The following is a 22,394-nucleotide window of genomic DNA, read 5'->3' on the forward strand; positions in this document are numbered from 1 at the left end:
TCCAATGACGTTAGGATGAGACAATCAGAGATTACAAAGAGAAACATAGCCAGGGCTTGTAATCTCGCCAGAAAGATGTCCAGGCATCGAGTAATTGTCTCTGGCCCCCTGCCTGGGAGAGGCAATGATGAGAGATATAGCAGATTAGTCTCTCTTAACAGGTGGCTGGATAGCTTCTGCAGACAACAGGGATTTACGTTTATTGATAATTGGCCCTCTTTCTGGGGCAAACCTGGCTTGCTGAGGAGAGACGGCCTTCACCCTAACCAGGAAGGCGCTATCCTCTTGTCTCGGAACATAGACTTCGCATTGAGCCACATTTGACTAACTGCACCAGAGCAAGCCCGGTCACAGGCAATTACAGAGCCTGCTAGCCTGGGTATGGAGTCAGTTAAGTTAGAACTAGCCAGCGCCAGGCTGGATGATCCCTGTACACATAGCAATTTTCGTAGAATAATACACAACTCACAAAATGTTTTTTCTACTGTGTCTATGACTTCGTCAGAGTTAGACATGCGTTCTACTGAGGTGGCAAATTATGATGCGTTCAGTTTATCGCAGCGCCAAGTAGACAATCTGAAAATTCCCGTCATATCAATTCCTAGATATGGTCGTAATTATTTTAAGTACACTGCGCATAATAAACGCAACATTATTAATATTGCTACTACGGATAATTTTATCAACAACTCCTTAAAACAGCCCACTACCTATAATATGGGCTTTCTAAACATCAGATCTTTGTCTCCCAAAACGTTATTAGTCAATGAGGTCATTAGAGACAACAACCTTAACGTCATCGGTCTTAGCGAAACCTGGCTTAAACCAGACGACTTTTTTGCGATAAATGAGGCATCCCCTCCTAACTATACGAATGTGCATATTGCCCGTCACCTCAAAAGGGGAGGGGGTGTCGCACTAATATACAACGAAAACTTTAACTTTAGTCCTAACTTAAATAATAAATATAAATCGTTTGAGGTGCTTTCTATGAAGTCTGCCACACCTCTGCCTCTGTGCCTGGCCGTTATCTACCGCCCCCCAGGGCCCTATTCGGACTTTATTAGTGAATTCTCAGAGTTTGTTGCTGATCTAGTGACGCACGCCGATAATATAATTATAATGGGGGACTTTAATATCCATATGAATACCCCATTGGACCCACCGTGCGTGGCGCTCCAGACTATAATTGATAGCTGTGGTCTTACACAAATAATAAATGAACCGACGCATCGCAGCGGTAATACGATAGACCTAGTGCTTGTCAGAGGTATCACCGTCTCCAAAGTTATGATACTCCCGTATACTAAAGTAATGTCCGATCATTACCTTATAAAATTCGAAGTTCAGACTCCTGTTCGGCAAGCTAATAATAATAATAACTGCTATAGCAGCCGCAACATTAATGCTGCCACAACGACGACTCTTGCGGACCTACTGCCCTCGGTAATGGCACCGTTCCCAAAGTATGTGGGCTCTATTGATAACCTCACTAACAACTTTAACAACGCCCTGCGCGAAACCATTGATAGTATAGCACCGCTGAAGTTAAAAAAGGCTCCAAAAAGGCGTACGCCATGGTTTACTGAAGAAACTAGAGCTCAGAAATTATTATGTAGAAAGCTGGAACGCAAATGGCGCACGACTAAACTTGAGGTGCACCATCAAGCATGGAGTGATAGTTTAATAACTTATAAACGCATGCTTACCTTAGCTAAAACTAATTATTACTCAAATCTCATCCGCATTAATAAAAACGATCCAAAATTTTTGTTTAGTACAGTAGCATCGCTAACCCAACAAGGGACTCCTTCCAGTAGCTCCACCCATTCGGCAGATGACTTTATGAAGTTCTTTAATAAGAAAATTGAACTTATTAGAAAGGAGATTAAAGACAATGCGTCCCAGCTACAACGGGGTTATAGTAACACAGATACGATTGTATATACGGCGGATACTGCAAATATCCAAAATAGTTTCTCTCGTTTTGATGAAATAACATTAGAAGGATTGTTACAACGTGTAAATGGAATAAAACAAACAACATGTTTACTTGACCCACTTCCTGGGAAACTTATCAAGGAGCTTTTTGTATTATTAGGTCCATCAGTGCTAAATATTATAAACTTATCACTTTCCTCGGGCACTGTTCCCGTTGCATTCAAAAAAGCGGTTATTCATCCTTTCCTTAAAAGACCTAACCTCGATACAGACCTCATGGTAAACTACCGACCGGTGTCTCACCTTCCCTTTATTTCGAAAATCCTCGAAAAAATTGTTGCAGAGCAGCTAAATGACCACTTAGCGTTTAACAATCTATGTGAAACCTTTCAATCCGGTTTCAGGGCAAATCACTCGACTGAGACAGCCCTCGCAAAACTGACTAATGATCTATTGCTAACGATGGACTCTGATGCGTCATCTATGTTGCTGCTCCTCGATCTTAGCGCTGCTTTCGATACCGTCGATCATAATATTTTATTAGAGCGTATCAAAATACGAATTGGTATTTCAGACCCAGCCCTGTCATGGTTTAACTCTTATCTTACTGATAGGATGCAGTGCGTCTCCTATAACAGTGTGACCTCGGACTATGTTAAGGTAACGTGTGGAGTTCCCCAGGGTTCGGTCCTTGGCCCTGTACTCTTCAGCATCTACATGCTGCCGCTAGGTGACGTCATACGCAAATACGGTATTAGCTTTCACTGTTATGCTGATGACACCCAACTCTACATGCCCCTAAAGCTGACCAACACGCCGGATTGTAGTCAGTTGGAAGCGTGTCTTAATGAAATTAAACAATGGATGTCCGCTAACTTTTTGCAACTTAATGCCAAAAAAACGGAAATGCTGATTATCGGTCCTGCTAGACACCGACCTCTATTTAATAATACAACTTTAACATTTGACAACCAAATAATAAAACAAGGTGACTCTGTAAAAAATCTGGGTATTATCTTCGACCCAACTCTCTCCTTTGAGGCACACATTAAAAGCGTTACTAAAACGGCCTTCTTTCATCTCCGTAATATCGCTAAAATTCGCTCCATTTTGTCCACTAAAGACGCCGAGATCATTATCCATGCGTTTGTTACGTCTCGTCTCGATTACTGTAACGTATTATTTTCGGGTCTCCCAATGTCTAGCATTAAAAGATTACAGTTGGTACAAAATGCGGCTGCTAGACTTTTGACAAGAACAAGAAAGTTTGATCATATTACGCCTGTACTGGCTCACCTGCACTGGCTTCCTGTGCACTTAAGATGTGACTTTAAGGTTTTACTACTTACGTATAAAATACTACACGGTCTAGCTCCAGCCTATCTTGCCGATTGTATTGTACCGTATGTCCCGGCAAGAAATCTGCGTTCAAAAGACTCCGGCTTATTAGTGATTCCTAGAGCTCAAAAAAAGTCAGCGGGCTATAGAGCGTTTTCCGTTCGGGCTCCAGTACTCTGGAATGCCCTCCCGGTAACAGTTCGAGATGCTACCTCAGTAGAAGCATTTAAGTCTCATCTTAAAACTCATCTGTATACTCTAGCCTTTAAATAGACCTCCTTTTTAGACCAGTTGATCTGCCGCTTCTTTTCTTTCTCCTATGTCCCCCCCTCCCTTGTGGAGGGGGTCCGGTCCGATGACCATGGATGAAGTACTGACTGTCCAGAGTCGAGACCCAGGATGGACCGCTCGTCGGGACCCAGGATGGACCGCTCGCCTGTATCGGTTGGGGACATCTCTACGCTGCTGATCCGCTTGAGATGGTTTCCTGTGGACGGGACTCTCACTGCTGTCTTGGAGCCACTATGGATTGAACTTTCACAGTATCATGTTAGACCCGCTCGACATCCATTGCTTTCGGTCCCCTAGAGGGGGGGGGGTTGCCCACATCTGAGGTCCTCTCCAAGGTTTCTCATAGTCAGCATTGTCGCTGGCGTCCCACTGAATGTGAATTCTCCCTGCCCACTGGGTGTGAGTTTTCCTTGCCCTTTTGTGGGTTCTTCCGAGGATGTTGTAGTCGTAATGATTTGTGCAGTCCTTTGAGACATTTGTGATTTGGGGCTATATAAATAAACATTGATTGATTGATTGATTGATCTCTAAGGGAGAGACCCAAACTCATTTTGGCCGCTTGTACTCGTGATCTTGTCCTTTCAGTCATGACCCAAAGCTCATGACCATAGGTGAGGTTGGGAACATAAATCGACCGATATAGTGAGAGCTTTGCCTTCCGGCTCAGCTCCTTCTTCACCACAACGGATCGATACAGCGTCCGCATTACTGAAGACGCCGCACCGATCCGCCTGTTGATCTCGGGATCCACTCTTCCCTCACTCGTGAACAAGACGCCTAGGTACTTGAACTCTTCCAATTGGGGCAGGGTCTCCTCCCCAACCCGGAGATGGCACTCCACCCTTTTCCGGGCGAGAACCATGGACTCGGACGTTTTGTAAATGGTAAATAAATACAGAATACAATGATTTGCACATTTTTTTCAACCTATATTCAATTGAATAATCTGCAAAGGCAAGAAACTTAATGTTTGAACTGGTAAATTTTGTAATTTTTTTTTGCAAATATTAGTTCATTTGGAATTCAATGCCGGCAAAATGTTTAAAAAAAAAACTGGCACAGGTGGAAAAAATGACCTGACAAAGTTGAGTAATGCTCTTCAAACATTTATTTGGATGATCCCACAGGTGAACAGGCTAATTGGGAACAGGTGGGTGCCATGATTGAGCATAAAAGCAGCTTCCATGAAATGATCAGTCATTCACAAACAAGGACGAGGCGAGGGTCACCACTTTGTGAACAAATGCGTGAGCAAAAGGTCAAACAGTTTAAGAACAACATTTCTTAACAAACTATTGCAGAGAATTTAGGGATTTTACCATCTACGGTCCGTATTATCATCAAAAGGTTCAGAGAATATGGAGAAATCACTGCACGTAAGCAGCAAGGCTAAAAACAAATATTGAATGCCCGTGACCTTCATGTGGTATCCTTTACATCAGTGTGTAAAGGATACCACAACATGGGCTCTGGAACACTTCAGAAAACCATTGTTAGTAACTAGAGTTAGTCGCTATGTCTGCAATTGCAAGTTAAAACTCTATTATTCAAAGTGAAAGCCATTTATCAACAACACCCAGAAACCCCTCCCGCTTCGCTGGGCCCGAGCTTATCTAAAATGGACTGATGCAAAGTAAAAAAGTGTTCTGTGGTCTGACGAGTCCACATTTCAAATTGTTTTTTGAAACAGTGGACGTCTTGTCCTCCAGACCAAATAGGAGAAGAACCATCAGGACTGTTGTAGGCGCAAAGTTGAAAAGCCAGCATCTGTGATGGTATGGGGGTGCATTAGTGCCCAGACCATGGGTAACTTCCACATCTGTGAAGGCACCATTAATGCTGAAAGGTACATACAGGTTTTGGAGCAACATATGTTGCCATCCAAGCAACATCTTTTTCATGGACGCCCCTGCTTATTTCAGCAAGACAATGTCAAGTCACATTCTGCATCAAGCAAGAATGGGAAAGAATTCCACCTACAAAGCTTAAAAAAATTGTCTCCTCAGTTTCCAAACGTTTACTGAGTGTTGTTAAAAAGAAAGGCCATGTAACACTGTGGTAAAAATGCCCTTGTGCCAACTTTTTTGCAATGGGTTGCTGCCATTAAATTCTAAGTTAATGTTTATTTGCAAAAACGATTACGTTTCTCAATTCAAGCATTAGATATCTTGTCTTTGCAGTCTATTCAATTGAATATAAGTTGAAATCTGTTTTTATTTACCATTTACACAACATGCCAACTTCACTGGTTTTGGGTTTTGTATTCATCAGACCCTCCAGGATTTTTGTAACTGCTCAAATTCATTCAAATTCAACCAAACTTGGAAATTATGCAACTTTTTTAGCCTTTTTTTTCCTAATTCCCACAACTTTCCCGCACATTTTGAACAATCTTAGTATTGGCTCATTTATTTCATTCACACACACGTATCAACCAATGAAATGTGTTCCTACAATGGCCCAAAGACCGGACTATAATGTTTATGACAGCAGCAGCTTTATTGTTGTCCATTCTTAACATGTACAATACGCATAAGAACTGAAATGACATTTTGGGCACAGACATACGTTACAAGGGGAAAAGACGGGACCGCCAACGGCGCTCCTTAAAAAAGGTGAGAAAAATGTGACATTGGGAAAGGGGGAAGAGTAAAAAAAACCCCATCAGTCTAAGGTTGGACCCTCAGGAGGGGTCCAGACTCACATAGCATGGCACACATAAACATGGTACATGTAATCACAGCAACTCGCAACAGGGGGTTGGGACCCTGGAGGCTGGCTGCCGCTATAAAGCACTGCTCAGCCATCCACAACCACGGAGGACTTAAGCAAGTGGTGAAGGCGTTGATTTGGGGAGGGGCGTGTGCGTGCATGTATGCCCAATTAACTTGGGTGAGATTTTGAAATGTTTTAGTGGACTGGGGCCGATTTCAAAGTTCGACACCAGGTGTTGTTGAAAAAAATGAAGGTCAAAATCGTCCATCTTTGACGAGTCCTCGGGGGAGTTCTTCAGAACAGCCTGTTCCTGATTGCATCAAGGCCATTCAAGGGAGTCTAATCGTAGATTAAGATGTTGTTTTTCTTGGAGCAGTCCAAACAATGACTTGCCTTCTCTGTGTGTCCGTGCTGGATCTCTCAATTTCAATTGAATTATTCCTTGTCAGCAAACTTCTCCAGGATGAGATCCATTTTGCGATTCAGATCAGAAATTGCTCCAGTTTGTGTTCCCACAGCCCGACCCAATCCTTCCATTGCGTTGAACAGCCGTTGGGCCCCTTGAGTGGCTGCCATCGTCTTCCGAATTAGACGATACACCAGAGCAATGCCCAGTCCAATCAGCAGGTGCCCCGCCATCACAGTTCCAAATAGGTAGATGTCTTCCACGTCCTCCATGGAAAGAACTGAGAGGCACATGGGTTTCCATTTTTCCCAGGAATCTCTCACGTACCACAAAGCAATGGTTCCATCAGGGCAGCCAGGCTCCCCCGAACCTCTTCATCGACAGAGATGCCAATGTTTTTCATGATAATCTCTCAGTTACAAACAAATATCACTGCTTTGGCGGAAAAATACATGGGCAAGGGTTTTAAGGCTCATTGCTCAGCTGTAAGATAACCGAGACAGGATGCAAAAAACGAGACATTCTTAGCAATAATTTTGGTGAAAATCGTACTCTATGAGCCATACACATTACTCAGTGTGACGACACATTAGTGTGTGTCACAGTTACAAAGAACACTTAAAACATTGATTACACTTCACAAAATCAAAAGCTGATGCATTGGTTTGCTGGCGCAGTGAGTGATGGAAAGGGACTGCAGCTGTGAAACCACAACAGCTGTAGCCTCTTGTTAATACTTCACTCTCTCCACCCTTCATTTTGTCATCGACAGCCTTTTTGTCCCGGGAAAAGAAGCAGACAAATCCATCACCGAGCTCATGAATCACCGCATTCCAAGTCCTCCATTGCAGACAATCCCAAAACTTCTTATTTATTCTTTATTACCAAACAAACTTGCTTTACATTATCTCAACTTTATCATTACACATTTTAATTTTTTTGTTTACTTACAGTGGTGCCTTGGTTTGCGACTAAGAGCGAATCGAACACAATTTTAAGCACTTTTCCTATAAGAATAATGTAAATCCGGTTATTTCAGTCCCGACTAAGTCTGTAGCTATCGATTATTTTGACAATCAAGTAATGTCAATCAATCCATCAATCAATCAATGTCTATTTATATAGCTCAAAATCACAAGTGTCTCAAAGGGCTGCACAAACCACAACAACATCCTCGGTAGAGCCCACATAAGGGCAAGGAAAAACTCACACCCAATGGGACGTCGGTGACAGTGACAATGATGACTATGAGAAACCTCACGGTTGGACTTCCGGCCACGCCTCCTCACCGCCATCTTGGGCTGGGCTCCGGCGTGTCCTGCCTCGCTGTCGGACTGCCGGCCACGCCTCCTCACCGCCATCTTGGGCTGGGCTACGGTGTGCCCTGCCTCGCTGTCGGACTGCTGGCTCCGCCTCTCCACACTAAAGTAATTGGATAAAAATGCATTTATTACTTTGTCCAAATACTCAATGTGACAGTCTCTTCCTGTCGTGCGGGTTCTCAGGACATTGTTGCGCAGGTTAGACTTTCTTTTATTTTTCAATAATAAAAAGTCTTTATGGGTTGCTTTTCAGCCTTGCCGTGTCCTGCTTCCTCTGCCGCTCCACCTTTTCAGTCGCGAGCGTCTTCGTCTTCCTGTGGCTATCTCTCGCTCTCGTTCAGCATCGGCTTCCTTCCGGCTCCTTCTCTCTCCGTCTCTCCCACGGCGTTTAAATTGTGCCCACTTGGGCGACCCACGCACCTGATAATATTTGCGGGGTTGATTCCGGCGCGCCTTGCCTCGCTGCTTGCTCGCAGTTCACGCCCTATCGCCGCCATCTTGGGCCAAGCTCCGGCGTGCCCTGCCTTACTGTCGGACTGCCGTCTCCGCCTCTCCACACTCAAGTAATCGGATATTGCCTTGATGCTTATTTTAGGGAACAATTTTCCAAAACAATATTCTTCTGCCATAATCTACATCTTTTTTTCTATTAAACGCACACCATCAATATTGAAATTGACATGTGTGCGTTGATTTAAAAAAAAAAAATACAACACTTGGCTGTTTGCTGACATACTGTCGATCACACAAGGCTTTCATGTACCCTCGATTGTGGCGCTTGTGCTTGAACTGTCTGCTCATTCAAAGTTATGTGCTCTTCATGTGGTTTAGATTTGATCCATTTGTATTAGTTACACTCTAATTATAGAAGCACAGAAGAATCTGAACTTTTTTTCTTCGCAATTTAATCGACTTACCGTTGCAGCACTAGTCAGAAAGCAAAACTATTTTTGTAGAGTTATTGTAGTTTCACATACAAAAACGATGTTAAATACAATTACATGACGAATAAAATGTATAAATGAACATTGAACATCAGTCTCACTGTTATTAGTAACAATACAGTGAGGAGCAGAGAAGGTATTACATAGTCATGTAAACACCAGTCAAGTTGTAATTTTTTGCACTTTCATATTGAGTCTACTGACCGATATAAATAAGAACTACACGCTACTTTGTATTATAAATTATAACAGCGGAGAATTCATGTGCATGCATGAGCCAGTCTGCCCCACACCAAGAGGATAGAGAATAAGAAGGAACATACAGCATCGGACCACAAGGGCAGACATGCGCAAAGATTTTCGGGTACACCACTACCATGTATGGGGATATCCGCGGACGTCACATGTTGGAAAAACAAGTTTTGCAAATTCAAACGGCTTCTTTGGAGGAAGCCTTAAGGAAGGCAAGGTTGTTTTATAAATATCTCCGTAATGCCTCCATGGTTTAGATTATATTTTTTGGGCCTTGTGCAGATCCTAAATATACAAAAACAGATGCCTTAGGTAAGAAAAGTTGGATTTGCTTTGTCCCCTTTAAATTCATTAGTGTTTCTCATAGGGTTGTACGATATACCGGTAATAGTATAGTACCGCAATACTAATTAATTATATTCCATACTATACCGCTTCTAAAAAATACCGATCCACCCACCCCCTCTTTTTTTAACGGGCATGATGGTGCGTTGTCGTCGTGACGTTGCTGGTTTTCCGAGCAGAGGAGCATGTTCGGCAGTGCACACTCACGGAGTACTTACAAGCAGACACATTGTGCAGACATAAAAGGGAAAACGCATTTTAGCATAAAAATTAACGATAAAGGTGAAGCTATGACACTTAAACGCTCTCAGGAAGAGGTGCTTCAAGACACGGCTAGCTAGCTTGCGGCTAACGTCTAGCCGCAGTCTGGAGTGTTTCAGCTATTTCTAAATCACTAATCCTCTCCTGCATGGCGACAAATAAAGTAAGTTTCTTCCAAGTATCATCCCTGCTGGACGAGGAATAGCTAAACATGCTCACCTGCATCACAATGTAAACAAACACCATAGATGGATCTACACCTGACATCCACTGTAATTAGCACAAGAGCATATCTAGTCGATAATACTATGATAACATCGATATTTTTCGTGTTTTTTAAATGTATGTTATGTTTATAAAGTCAGTACATACGTCCCTGGACACATGAGAACTTTGACTATGACCAATGTATGATCCTGTAACTATTTAGTATCAGATTGATACCCAAATTTGTGGTATCATTCAAAACTAATGTAAAGCATCCAAACAGCAGAAGAAAGTCAATTTTTATTTATATAGCCCTAAATCATAAGTGTCTCAAAGGGCTGCACAAGCCACAACGACATCCTCGGTTCAGATGCCACATCAAATAAGTGATTATTACATTTGAACAGAAGTGTAGATAGAACATGTTAGAAGAGAATGTAAGCAGATATTAACAGTAAATGGACAAGTAGATTAATAATTCATTTTTGATGCAGTCTGGCTCGGACACAGCGTGAAGGTAAGAAATGATGATTTATTAAAAATTAAATCAGACTATGAAACAGAAAACTTGCACAAGGCACAAAAGGCAAAACAAAACTACTAGCATGGGAGCTAGAGGAGCAAAGGCTTAGCGCGTAAGCTAGCAAGTACAGATTTGGAATCTGAATGGAGGGTCAAGGTCGTCACTGTTGCGCGAACACAAATTAGGAGTCAAGACTGAATGAACAGAAAAGGCAGGCTTAAATAAAAACGTAATCACAAGGCAGGTGCGTGTCAAGAAACAAGTGGCGGGTGAAACTAATAAGTAACCATGGAAACAAGTTAAACAAGGAAGTGCAACCAGGAACTAAGGCAAACATTAGCAGAACAAAGTACAAAAAGACTCAAAACCAAAAAATAATATGATCCGGGCAGCGGATCATAACAAAATAATAACATATAATTGACACAATATGTTAGTGCATACGTCAGCTGCTAAATTAGGGGCCTTTGCTTACTTACTAATAAAAGAAAAGTTGTCTTGTATGTTCACTATTTTATTTAAGGACAAAAATGTAATAAGAAACATATGTTTAATGTACCGTAAAATTGTTTGTTAAAATAAAGCCAATAATGGCATTTTTTGTGATCCCCTTTATGTCGAAAATTATCGAAAAACATTTTGGTACCGTTACCAAATTATTGGTATCCCTAGTTAACCCTAGTTTCTTACCTTCACGATCAAAGTGCTGGAACTCGCAACTTACTTCGGCCCAATGGTGGATTATTTGTAATTATTTGCAAAAAGGCACAGACTGCGTCACCAACGCATTGGACTCTGCGGAATCAGCTGTATGAGATGGAATACAAAGACGGTGGCAAAATGTTTGCCAAAAAACCAAATCATACAAAAACGGAGGTACCACTATATTAAAAAATGATCCATGTTAAACACAGGAATTAAAGAGACTATCAGTCAATGCTGACACATGAAGATAAAGAAGATCTGCTTCCTTCTACTCTTTTTTTTGGACATTTCCATTTGTACGAGTTTGTTAGGGTGTGTTTGAAATAAACTAAACAATGCCATATTTGTTTGTTTAAGAAATGAATACAAACCCCGTTTCCATATGAGTTGGGAAATTGTGTTAGATGTAAATATAAACAGAATACAATGATTTACAAATCATTTTCAACCCATAATCAATTGAATGCACTACAAAGACAACATATTTGATGTTCAAACTCATAAACTTTTTTTTTCTGCAAATAATTAACTTAGAATTTAATGGCTGAAACACGTGCCAAAGTAGTTGGGAAAGGGCATGTACACCATTGTGTTACATCACCTTTTTTTTTTAACAACACTCAAACGTTTGGTAACTGAGGAAACTAATTGTTGAAGCTTTGAAAGTGGAATTCTTTCCCATTCTTGTTTTATGTAGAGCTTCAGTCGAAGCTGTTTTCATACCTAATCATGGCACCCACCTGTTACCAATTAGCCTGCACACCTGTGGGATGTTCCAAAAAGATGTTTCATGAGCATTCTTCAGCTTTATCAGTATTTATTGCCGGTTTTCCCAACTTCTTTGGCACGTGTTGCTGGCATCAAATTCTAAAGTTAATGGTCATTTAAAAAAAAAAAAGTTTATGAGTTTGAACATCAAATATGTTGTCTTTGTAGCATATTCAACTGAATATGGCTTGAAAATGATTTGCAAATCATTGTATTCTGTTTATATTTACATCCAACACAATTTCTCATATGAAAGCAGGGTTTGTAAGTGTTTGATTGCTTTGTTTTACGTTCGCATCCGGCTTCTCCCTGAGTGATGTGCCGTTAAAGGGGAACATTATCACAATTTCAAAAGGGTTAAAAACAATAAAAATCAGTTCCCAGTGGCATGTTATATTTTTTGAAGTTTTTTTCTAACTTTTACCGGTCCCCGAATATCCCTAAAAAAAGCTTTAAAGTGCTTGATTTTCGCTCTCTGCGAAGACACTATCCATTTCCCTGTGACGTCACACAGTGCTGCCAATGTAAACAAACAATGGGAATACCACAGCAAGATATAGCGACATTAGCTCGGATTCAAACTCGGATTTCAGCGACTTAAGCGATTCAACAGATTACGCATGTATTGAAACAGATGGTTGGAGTATGAAAATATTGAAGAAGAAACTGAAGCTATTGAGCGAATAGCTATTGACGCTATTCATAGCCATAGCATGGCCGAATAGCTGCGTTAGCATCGCCGGTAAAATGTGCGGACCAAACGATCAGGACTTTCGCATCTTTTGACACTGGAGCAACTTAAATCCGTCGATTGGTAAGTGTTTGTTTCGCATTAAATGTGGGTGTAAGGAAACGTAATATAGTTGCAAATGCATCTACAGGTTATCCATACATCTCTGTGCCATGTCTGCTTTTGCACCGCCGGTAAATAGCATGTTAGCATCGATTAGCGTAGCATGTTAGCATCGATTAGCTGGCAGTCAACATCAACAAAACTCACCTTTGTGATTTCTGTGACTTTATCGTTACAAATGCATCTGCAGGTTATCCATACATCTCTGTGCCATGTCTGCTTTAGCACCGCCGGTAAATAGCATGTTAGCATCGATTAGCGTAGCATGTTAGCATCGATTAGCTGGCAGTCAACATCAACAAAACTCACCTTTGTGATTTCTGTGACTGCATCTGCAGGTTGTCCATACATCTCTGTGCCATGTCTGTCATCGCCGGTCAAATGTGGAGACACTCTGGCACATTCAATGGGGGTCTGGCGGCAGACACTTTGGCATCTTGGGGCCAGTGGTGCAACTTGAATCCCTCCCTGTTAGTGTTGTTACACCCTCCGACAACACACCCACGAGGCATGATGTCTCCAAGGTTCCAAAAAATAGTCGAAAAAACGGAAAATAACAGAGCTGAGACCCAATGTTTACAATGTGTTGAAAATGAAAACGGCGGCTGTGTTACCTCGGCGACGTCACGTTCTGACGTCATCGCCTCCAGAGCGATGAACAGAAAGGCGTTTAATTCGCCAAAATTCACCCATTTAGAGTTCGGAAATCGGTTAAAAAATAGATGGTCTTTTTTCTGCAGCATCAAGGTATATATTGACGCTTACATAGGTCTGCTGATAATGTTCCCCTTTAAATTCCTATTCTCACATTTGCTCCTGTTTAACTCTTAATTGTTGCAAACTGACACATGCACGGAAATAATCTCAACCACTTTTGGACGCCGCAAAAAAAAAACTCTTTAGGGATGCTCTGTAAAGCAGCTCAATTAGGAGGAGTTGCTGAAGACTGGAGGTAAAGAAGGTGTAGACTGACAGGGGGAAGTCCCAGTAGAGCTGAATGTGCAGGTGCTCCTCAGGGCCAGATCTTCTGCTCGCTCTCATCCTTTATCAGACAGGTCTTCTGACTTCCAGATTTAGTGGGGCCACCTGAGCGTCAAAGCAAAGGAGATCATTACAGTTGCAGCTATTTTGTCTATCTATCACATGCTTCTCTTTATCCGCACCCCTCCACGCACTAATCTCACGTTCCCCCGTCTTCACTCGGCTGCCTACAGCGGCGGCTTTTGTGATCCCGTCGCCGCGTCGCTCTGCCTCTCACTGTCATCCTGCCGCCGAAATGTTTGCCAAGTGATCAATATCGCACGATTTGCCGAGAAGCAACGGATAAAGTCAGTGTGGCGCCTCAGAGTGCTGACAAAGTTTCTCCCTCACTTTTCAGTAAAGTTGAGTGTTTACCGCTGTCGGGAGTAAAAGGAAACTTTTTAACAATTTAACATTTGTTTTTTAATTGTTCTTTTTGACAAAACAGTGAGCAAAAATACCACACAATAAAAAACTAATATTTTTTCCACCCGACCCAAAAGTAATTGTGAAAAAAAAATAATTAATACAATGAAATAATAAAACAAAAAATCAGATAAATAGGAACCCTATTTTCTGGACCATGGGGTGCACCGGATTAGAAGGCACACTGCTGATGAGCGCGTCTATTCAAGTTTTTTTTTTCCCATACAAAAGGCGCACCGGATTACAAAGCGCATTAAAGGAGTCATGATATGATTTTTTTCTACCAACCCCCTTTCCATATGAGTTGGGAAATAGTGTTAGATGTAAATATAAACAGAATACAATGATTTGCAAATCCTTTTCAAGCCATATTCAGTTGAATATGCTACAAAGACAACATATTTCATGTTCAAACTCATAAACATTTTTTTTTGTGCAAATAATCATTAACTTTAGAATTTGATGCCAGCAACACGTGACAAAGAAGTTGGGAAAGGTGGCAATAAATACTGATAAATTTGAGGAATGCTCATCAAACACTTATTTGGAACATCCCACAGGTGTGCAGGCTAATTGGGAACAGGTGGGTGCCATGATTGGCTATAAAAACAGCTTCCCAAAAAATGCTCAGTCTTTCACAAGAAAGGATGGGGCGAGGTACACCCCTTTGTCCACAACTGCGTGAGCAAATAGTCAAACAGTTTAAGAACAACCTTTCTCAAAGTGCAATTGCAAGAAATTTAGGGATTTCAACATCTACGGTCCATAATATCATCAAAATGTTCAGAAAATCGGGAGAAATCTTTCCACGCAAGCGGCATTGAATGACAGTGACCTTCGATCCCTCAGACGCCACTGTGTCAAAAACCGACATCAATCTCTAAAGGATATCACCACAAGGGCTCAGGAACACTTCAGAAACCCACTGTCACTAAATACAGTTCGTCTTTCACAAGAAAGGATGGGGCGAGGTACACCCCTTTGTCCACAACTGCGTGAGCAAATAGTCAAACAGTTTAAGAACAACATTTCTCAAAGTGCAATTGCAAGAAATTTAGGGATTTCAACATCTACGGTCTATAATATCATCAAAAGGATTTGAAGAAATCACTCCACGTAAGCGGCATGGCCGGAAACCAACATTGAATGACCGTGACCTTCCATCCCTCAGACGGCACTGTATCAAAAACCAACATCAATCTCTAAAGGATATCACCACAAGGGCTCAGGAACACTTCAGAAACCCACTGTCACTAAATACAGTTCGTCGCTACATCTGTAAGTGCAAGTTAAAGCTCTACTATGCAAAGCAAAAGCCATTTATCAACAACATCCAGAAACGCCGCCGGCTTCATGCGCCATTTTGTGGGCCGTCTTATTTACGTGGCTCACCTTCGAAAGCGTATTTTCTCCGTCATCTTTGTTGTAGCGGTGTAGCGTGCAAGGACGGGAGTGGAAGAAGTGTCAAAAGATGGAGCTAACTGTTATGGCATTTAGACTTTACTTCAATCAATAACGGAGCAGCATCTTCTCACCCTTGGCTCACTAGTGCAAATACAACGCCGGAAATGTGTCCCTGTGAAAAATCGTCCGACCGGAACTTTCTGATAACTAAAGTTCCTTGGGTGAATAATGTAAATTCACTATACTGGTATGTTTTTAGCACTTCCATAGCAAGATATAAGTTAGAACTTTACGCCATTCATCCTCAGCTTTCTAGTATAGATTAGAAATGGCAACAGCTGAGGATGAATGCCCCATAACAAAAAGATAGTGAAAAAGAAGAAGCTTATTGACTACGGCATCGCCACGGACTACAGTGGCTCACTCACGCAAATTTTCAGGACTTATTTAGATCCCCATTACACCTTAGCAGGTACCAGAAGGAAGAAAAGTTGGTTTTGCTTAATATTGTGATACAAAACGCCATATAATGTCTGCTAATAGGTGCCATTTATTCGGTCCTTATACACACACCATAGTAATACTTGTATCTGTGACTTGGGTAGATGTAATGGGCCGACAATCCATCAAGCGGTGTGGCTTCAAAGTCATACTAAAACATTTTGACAGATTTTTGAGTGTCGTGTGTAATGTTCTTTATTTTCTATGGAACATTTAGTTTTGGTGTTGTTTACTGGTGTCATTGCAGTCGACACGGCTCTTTTGTGTGACTGCCATCTACTGGTCACACTTACCATTGCACCATGTACCAAATAAAATTGCTTTGGGGTCGGTAAGCACAACCAGAATTATTCCATAATTCGCACCAGGTTATAAGGTGCACTGTCAACTTTTGGGAAAATGAAAGGATTTTAAGTGTGCCTTTTAGTACGAAAAATACGCTACAAGCAAATTTGGATATAACGCCACAGACAACTGCACTTCCAAACGGCCTCAACATGTGTAGCAATACACAAAAGCAAACAAGAGGCTCATCAATCAACCACAATTCAACCATGTATCAATCGCGCCTGAGCTGGAGATTAAACTCCTTTACATATTTAGAAAACCAGTCCATACTTTCCGAAACTTCACAGAAGACTTTTTTACCTGTCTTAAGAGCTGAAGTGATTCTAAATCAATAAATAAAAAAAATAAATAAAATTTTTTATTTTGTAGTATATATAAATATAAATACATACAGTATATTTATATGTCCATATATATGTATATATATATATATATATATATACATACATACGTGTGTGTATATATATATATATATATATATATATATGTATGTATGTATATATATGTATGTATATATGTATATATACATATATATGTATGTATATATGTATATATATATATATATATATATGAGGTGGCAACTTGTCCAGGGTGTACCCCGCCTTCCGCCCGATTGTAGCTGAGATAGGCGCCAGCGCCCCCCGCGACCCCGAAAGGGAATAAGCGGTAGAAAATGGATGGATATATATATATATATGTATGTATATATACATACATACATGTGTATATGTATGTGTGTGTGTGTGCATATATATATATATATATATATATATTTTTTATTTATTTATTTATTTTTTTTTTAATAGGCCATCTCCATGCAACCAGAAGGAGCTTTTTTTTTTACCTGTTTTGAAACATTTTCAATACAACTATTATGCTGACATATTCATTATGAGCATTCTATATTATATAATTATTGTTTCTTTATGTATTTAATAATGATTTACTTACTCATTGTATAGTTATTTACGTATCTATTTTTTCACTGTTATGTTACAAATGTAAAACAAACACATGGGATAAAACTGCTCTGATCCAAAAAGGGGTAGGATTAATTATGACATATTTCTTCCTACTCCTTTACAAACATGCTGTAATGAAACAACTGCATATATGTCATGTATTACAGTGTAATTGTGTGCATGTTTGAAGTCAACTGACACCAACCACCAACCAAAATGGGTTTGACTAGAGAATTGATTCTGAATCGAATCCTTACCCCAGGAATTGGAATGGGATAAAAACATGAGGAGCTCAAAGTTACCCACTCCTGATAAACATGTCTTATTAACGTCTAATATGGAGAATAGCATCACAGTTGTTGTCATGGTTACCCTCAGCTTCATTTTGGCCTCTACCTGCAATCTTACTTCCATAATAGGCTTGACTGAAGTCTTTGTTTACTTCCAGCTCAACCTCACACCAATAAAAGCCCAATCGGAGCAGCGGTGGACCGCACCGCCATCTACCCGGGTGTCAGTAACGCGGGCACCACCTGCAAATGCACTTGCGGCAATGTCGGGAGAACGACGCCAGCGTCGGTCGCACCGGCGACCCAGCAGCCGTCCACGCCGGTTTCGCAGAAGGTGCAGCGAAAGTTGAGGTCCAGCTTGTCCATGGACAGCGACAGCAGCCGACGCAGCAAAGGAAGCTCCATGGGGTCGCAGAAACCGCCTTTACCTGAAGGTTAGTGTTTAAAATGTTAGGATTCTTACTTCATCAAACTCATTTGGGACTAACACCTTCTAACCACTAACAGCTAACAGCTTGCATTTTACTAATAATGTATCTTGTTTCTTTAAGATAGTGATCCAAACATAAAAGAATCAAAATAAAATGTTCAACATACCGTATTTCCTTGAATTGCCGCCGGGGCGCTAATTATTTTAAAACCTTGTCTCACTCTGGCGCTTACCAAAGGCATGCGGTAAAGGTAAGCATGCGCTAATTATTTTAAAACCTCTTCTAAATTCGGGACTTACCAAAGGCATGCAGTAAAAAATTGAGTGTGATGGAAGGATACCATCATGAAAAGCACATTTAATAAAAAAATAAACATTATTATGGTCTTACCTTTACTTATAAATGAACTTCATGCCTGCTCCTTCTGATCAAAAGCATCGATAACTTGTTTATAAAAGTCTTCCTTATCTTTCTTCAGTTTCAAAAGTCTCTCTGTCTCGATGGAGATCTTCCTTTATTACCACCTGCTTCGATTGAAAGTCCAGTTTAGAAAACTGCTATCAGACCGCTGCTATCAGTTAGCTCGGCTCCCCATGTGCGGTGACGACAGAATTACCCTCGAACAACTATTTTTTATTTGCAAAAAGTGTGCACATTGATCTAATTGCATATTTAAAACATGCAATTCATACTATGGGTGTCTCCATCCAACTTTTGCACTTCTGAAACAATACCACTATTAGAGCCTTGAGTATCGGCCAATACCAGTATTAATCAAATACAATACCATCAGGAATTATACTGTACGTACTTGTATTACTTTGTACTGTGAAATGTTAATAAAGGTTAAATCACATGAAATGACTCAAACAGAGAACAATGCTAGGTATAAAAAAACAACTTATTTTTTGGTTACCGTCTGAAATCAACTTATGTTGTCTTTTCGGGAAGGTGCTCGCTAATGTCGTACCGTTCATTTGTGTTTTTTTGTGTAGGAATTACACTTTAAAAAGTACTGAAACAGAACCGAAAACTGTGACCCAAGAACCCAGGTATGAACCGTATCTACAAAGTACTTTTGAATCCCTGTCTTTAAGTTGAAATGGAGTGGTAATTTGTTGTTTTGCTGACACCTACCGGCCACAATAATTCAGTAAATGAAGCTCATAGTGTAGTAAATTGAATGATGCGGACACATTTGTTACTGGATGCTTTCTAATATGCTTCTGCCTATGAGACTTTGTCTGTGTAATATGCAACTATATCTATTTGATAATTGTTTATATAGGCAAATGTGTTTTGGACGGCAATATTGTTTAATTGAAGGCACATATTACGTACATGTTCCATTGTGTGCTTAGCTGCTGTGTAGCTGCTCGCAAGACTACTTGTGTTAGAGCTTTTATCAGAAAGTATAGATGCAAACCGTTATTGTCTGATTCTTCGTTTTTTGGGGGGTATTTTTTTTGCTACTATCAGACCGATATCTGATATCAGTATTGGATTTGGACACCACTAATTCAAACTTCTTCAAACAATGGAATAAAGCATTTGTTGCCTGTCCTCACCTATTAAGTAGAATCATTTAAAGCATTCAAATTGTTTTTTGTACCTATTTTTCTTATTCTGCTTTATCCAAACGATCATTTTTTTTAATTATTATTTTTGTTTTTTGACTTAAAGTAAACTTAACACTTTGGTCATGTCAGTTGGTTTGCACTTACCATAAACATCCGAAAAAGGTGGAATCTTATGCAGGTCACATGGTCCACAGGAAGTTGCATCACTCATATCCTCTGCAATCCTGCAAGAGAAGTCCAAAAGTTGACTTTCTCATGGTGTATATTCCGTGGCTTGGGGAGTCACAATTTTAACACATCACGTAAAATCATTTGTTTTTGTTTATTTTGAAATATGCTTAGTGTCATGAAGTTATAAGTATAACATAAATAGTATAACATATTATAGTATTTCATGTATTTGATATATCCTATAAACTTTTACTTCTTTTCCTACGCTTTATAAAACGTTGGGGCTAAGTCATGGATTTTTCTTCGCTGGTGGCCATAGCAAATAGTTTTAAAAAGCAAACAAACAAAGACACTGAATCGGTGTGTTATTGTTTGTGCTATAGCGCCATCGTTTGGACGAGTTCACTCTTTGCAGGCGCTGCAGGGCTGCATTGTTGTTCTGTTTAGACGGAGCTTTCAACCCGAAATACAAGCGTTTTTACTCGTGTGGATTGTCTATTCATCACTCCAACCAACATTTGTAATTTTTACAATATAACTAAAACAATTCTTACGTCTTCAAGTGTTTTCAAACATAATTGTACACGCTGTCGTAATGTAATGAAGCCAGCGCCATAAGCGTTAGCTAATATGCTAACACGTTTTCGAGTCCCTTTGTTAGTGTTATTAACTTACAATGGCATTTCTTATATATTTTTAATTTTTTTCATAAATTCACCAAAATGTCACTATGAATTTATTGAGTCTGTTTAGCTGACTGGAGAGCTAGCTTCCACAGATAGTGGGTCCATGAGGATGACTTCTGTTTTGTTTGATCAGCCGTTTTACTGCTGTGTTACAGAACCGTTTGAAAACAATGATGCAGATAATATATGGAAACAATTATTTTTTTCCTTCGCAAATTTAGTGGGTGCTGCTTATGGACCAGTGCGCTCTATAGTTGCGAAAATACCTTACCAAAAAAAATCAGTCCTATTTAGACATATTGTCAAACTCTTAATTACCGATTCCGATATCAACCGATACCGATATATACAGTGGTGGAATGAACACATTACTATGCCTGATTTTGTTGTGATGCCCCGCTGGATGCATTAAACAATGTAACAAGGTTTTCCAAAATAAATCAACTGAAGTTATGGGGAAAAAAAAAAAGCCATATTTATTATTGAAGTCACAAAGTGCATTATTTTTTTTAACATTTCTCAAAACAGCAGCTTGGAATTTGGGACATACTCTCCCTGAGAATTTATGAGAATGTTGAGGTGGGTGTGGTAGAGGGTAGCGGGGGGTGTATATTAAGTGTTAGTGCTGCAAGGGGTTCTTGGTATTTGTTCTGTTGTGTTTATGTTGTGTTACGGTGCAGATGTTCTCCCAAAATGTGTTTGTCGTTCTTGTTTGGTGTGGGTTCACAGTGTGGCGCATATTTGTAACAGTGTTAAAGTTGTTTATACGGCCACCCTCAGTCTGACATGTATGGCTGTTGACCAAGTATGCATTGCATTCACTTGAGTGTGTGAAAAGCCGTAGATTTTATGTGATTGGACAAGCACGCAAAGGCAGTGCCTTTAAGTTTTATTGGCGCTCTCTACTTCTCCCTTCATCCGTCTACACCAGTGTTTTTCAACCTTTTTTGAGCCAAGGCACCTTTTTTGCGTTGAAAAAATGCGCAGGCACACCACCAGTAGAAATCATTAAAAAACGGAACTCGGTTGAAAGTAAAAAGTCGTTGTCGCAATTGTTGGATATGACTTTAGAGCATAAGCAAGCATGCGGCACTATAGCTCTTGTCTCAAAGTAGGTGTATTATCACCACCTGTCAAATCACACCCTGACTTATTTGTAGTGTTTTACTTCTTGTCTTGCGCTCCTATTTTGGTGGCTTTTTCTCTTTTTTGGGGTATTTTCCGGTAGCAGTTTCATGTCTTCCTTTGAGCGATATTTCCCGCATCTACTTTGTTTTGCAATCCAGAATATTTTAATTGTTTTTATCCTTATTTGTGGGGACATTGTTTTTTGTCATATCATGTTCGGATGTACATTGTGTAGTAAGTTTTTGCTGCCGTCCAGCATTCTGTTTCTGTTTACTTTGTAGCCAGTTCAGTTTGACTTTGGTTCTGCATAACCTTCCCTAAGCTTCAATGCCTTTTCTTGGGGGCACTCAATTTTGTTTATTTTTGGTTTAAGCATTAGACACCTTTTTACCTGTACTCTGCCTTCCGCTGTTTCCGCAATTAGCTACCTGCCACCACCTACTGATATGGACGAGTATTACACGGTTAATCTGCGGAGCTCTAGACACACTCAACAACAACACATTGTTTGCAGACTATAATTACTGATTTGCAAGAACTATTGTAAACAGGACGGGACGGCGCAGTGGGGGAGTG

The 22,394-nt window shown here is 40.4% G+C and overlaps 1 protein-coding gene across 2 annotated transcripts in view; it reads left to right on the top strand.

Annotated features, from left to right (window-relative positions):
* Positions 1-22,394, top strand: part of LOC133561240 (myoD family inhibitor domain-containing protein-like) — a 97,395-nt gene that overhangs the window by 60,164 nt on the left and 14,837 nt on the right. For both annotated transcript variants that reach the window (XM_061914579.1, XM_061914580.1), the window contains exon 5: positions 17,981-18,256. In XM_061914579.1, the coding sequence (XP_061770563.1) occupies positions 17,981-18,256 (276 nt within the window). The remainder of the gene's footprint in view (positions 1-17,980; positions 18,257-22,394) is intronic.

Source organism: Nerophis ophidion, linkage group LG10 (assembly GCF_033978795.1).
Source record: "Nerophis ophidion isolate RoL-2023_Sa linkage group LG10, RoL_Noph_v1.0, whole genome shotgun sequence".
Taxonomy (NCBI): domain Eukaryota; kingdom Metazoa; phylum Chordata; class Actinopteri; order Syngnathiformes; family Syngnathidae; genus Nerophis; species Nerophis ophidion.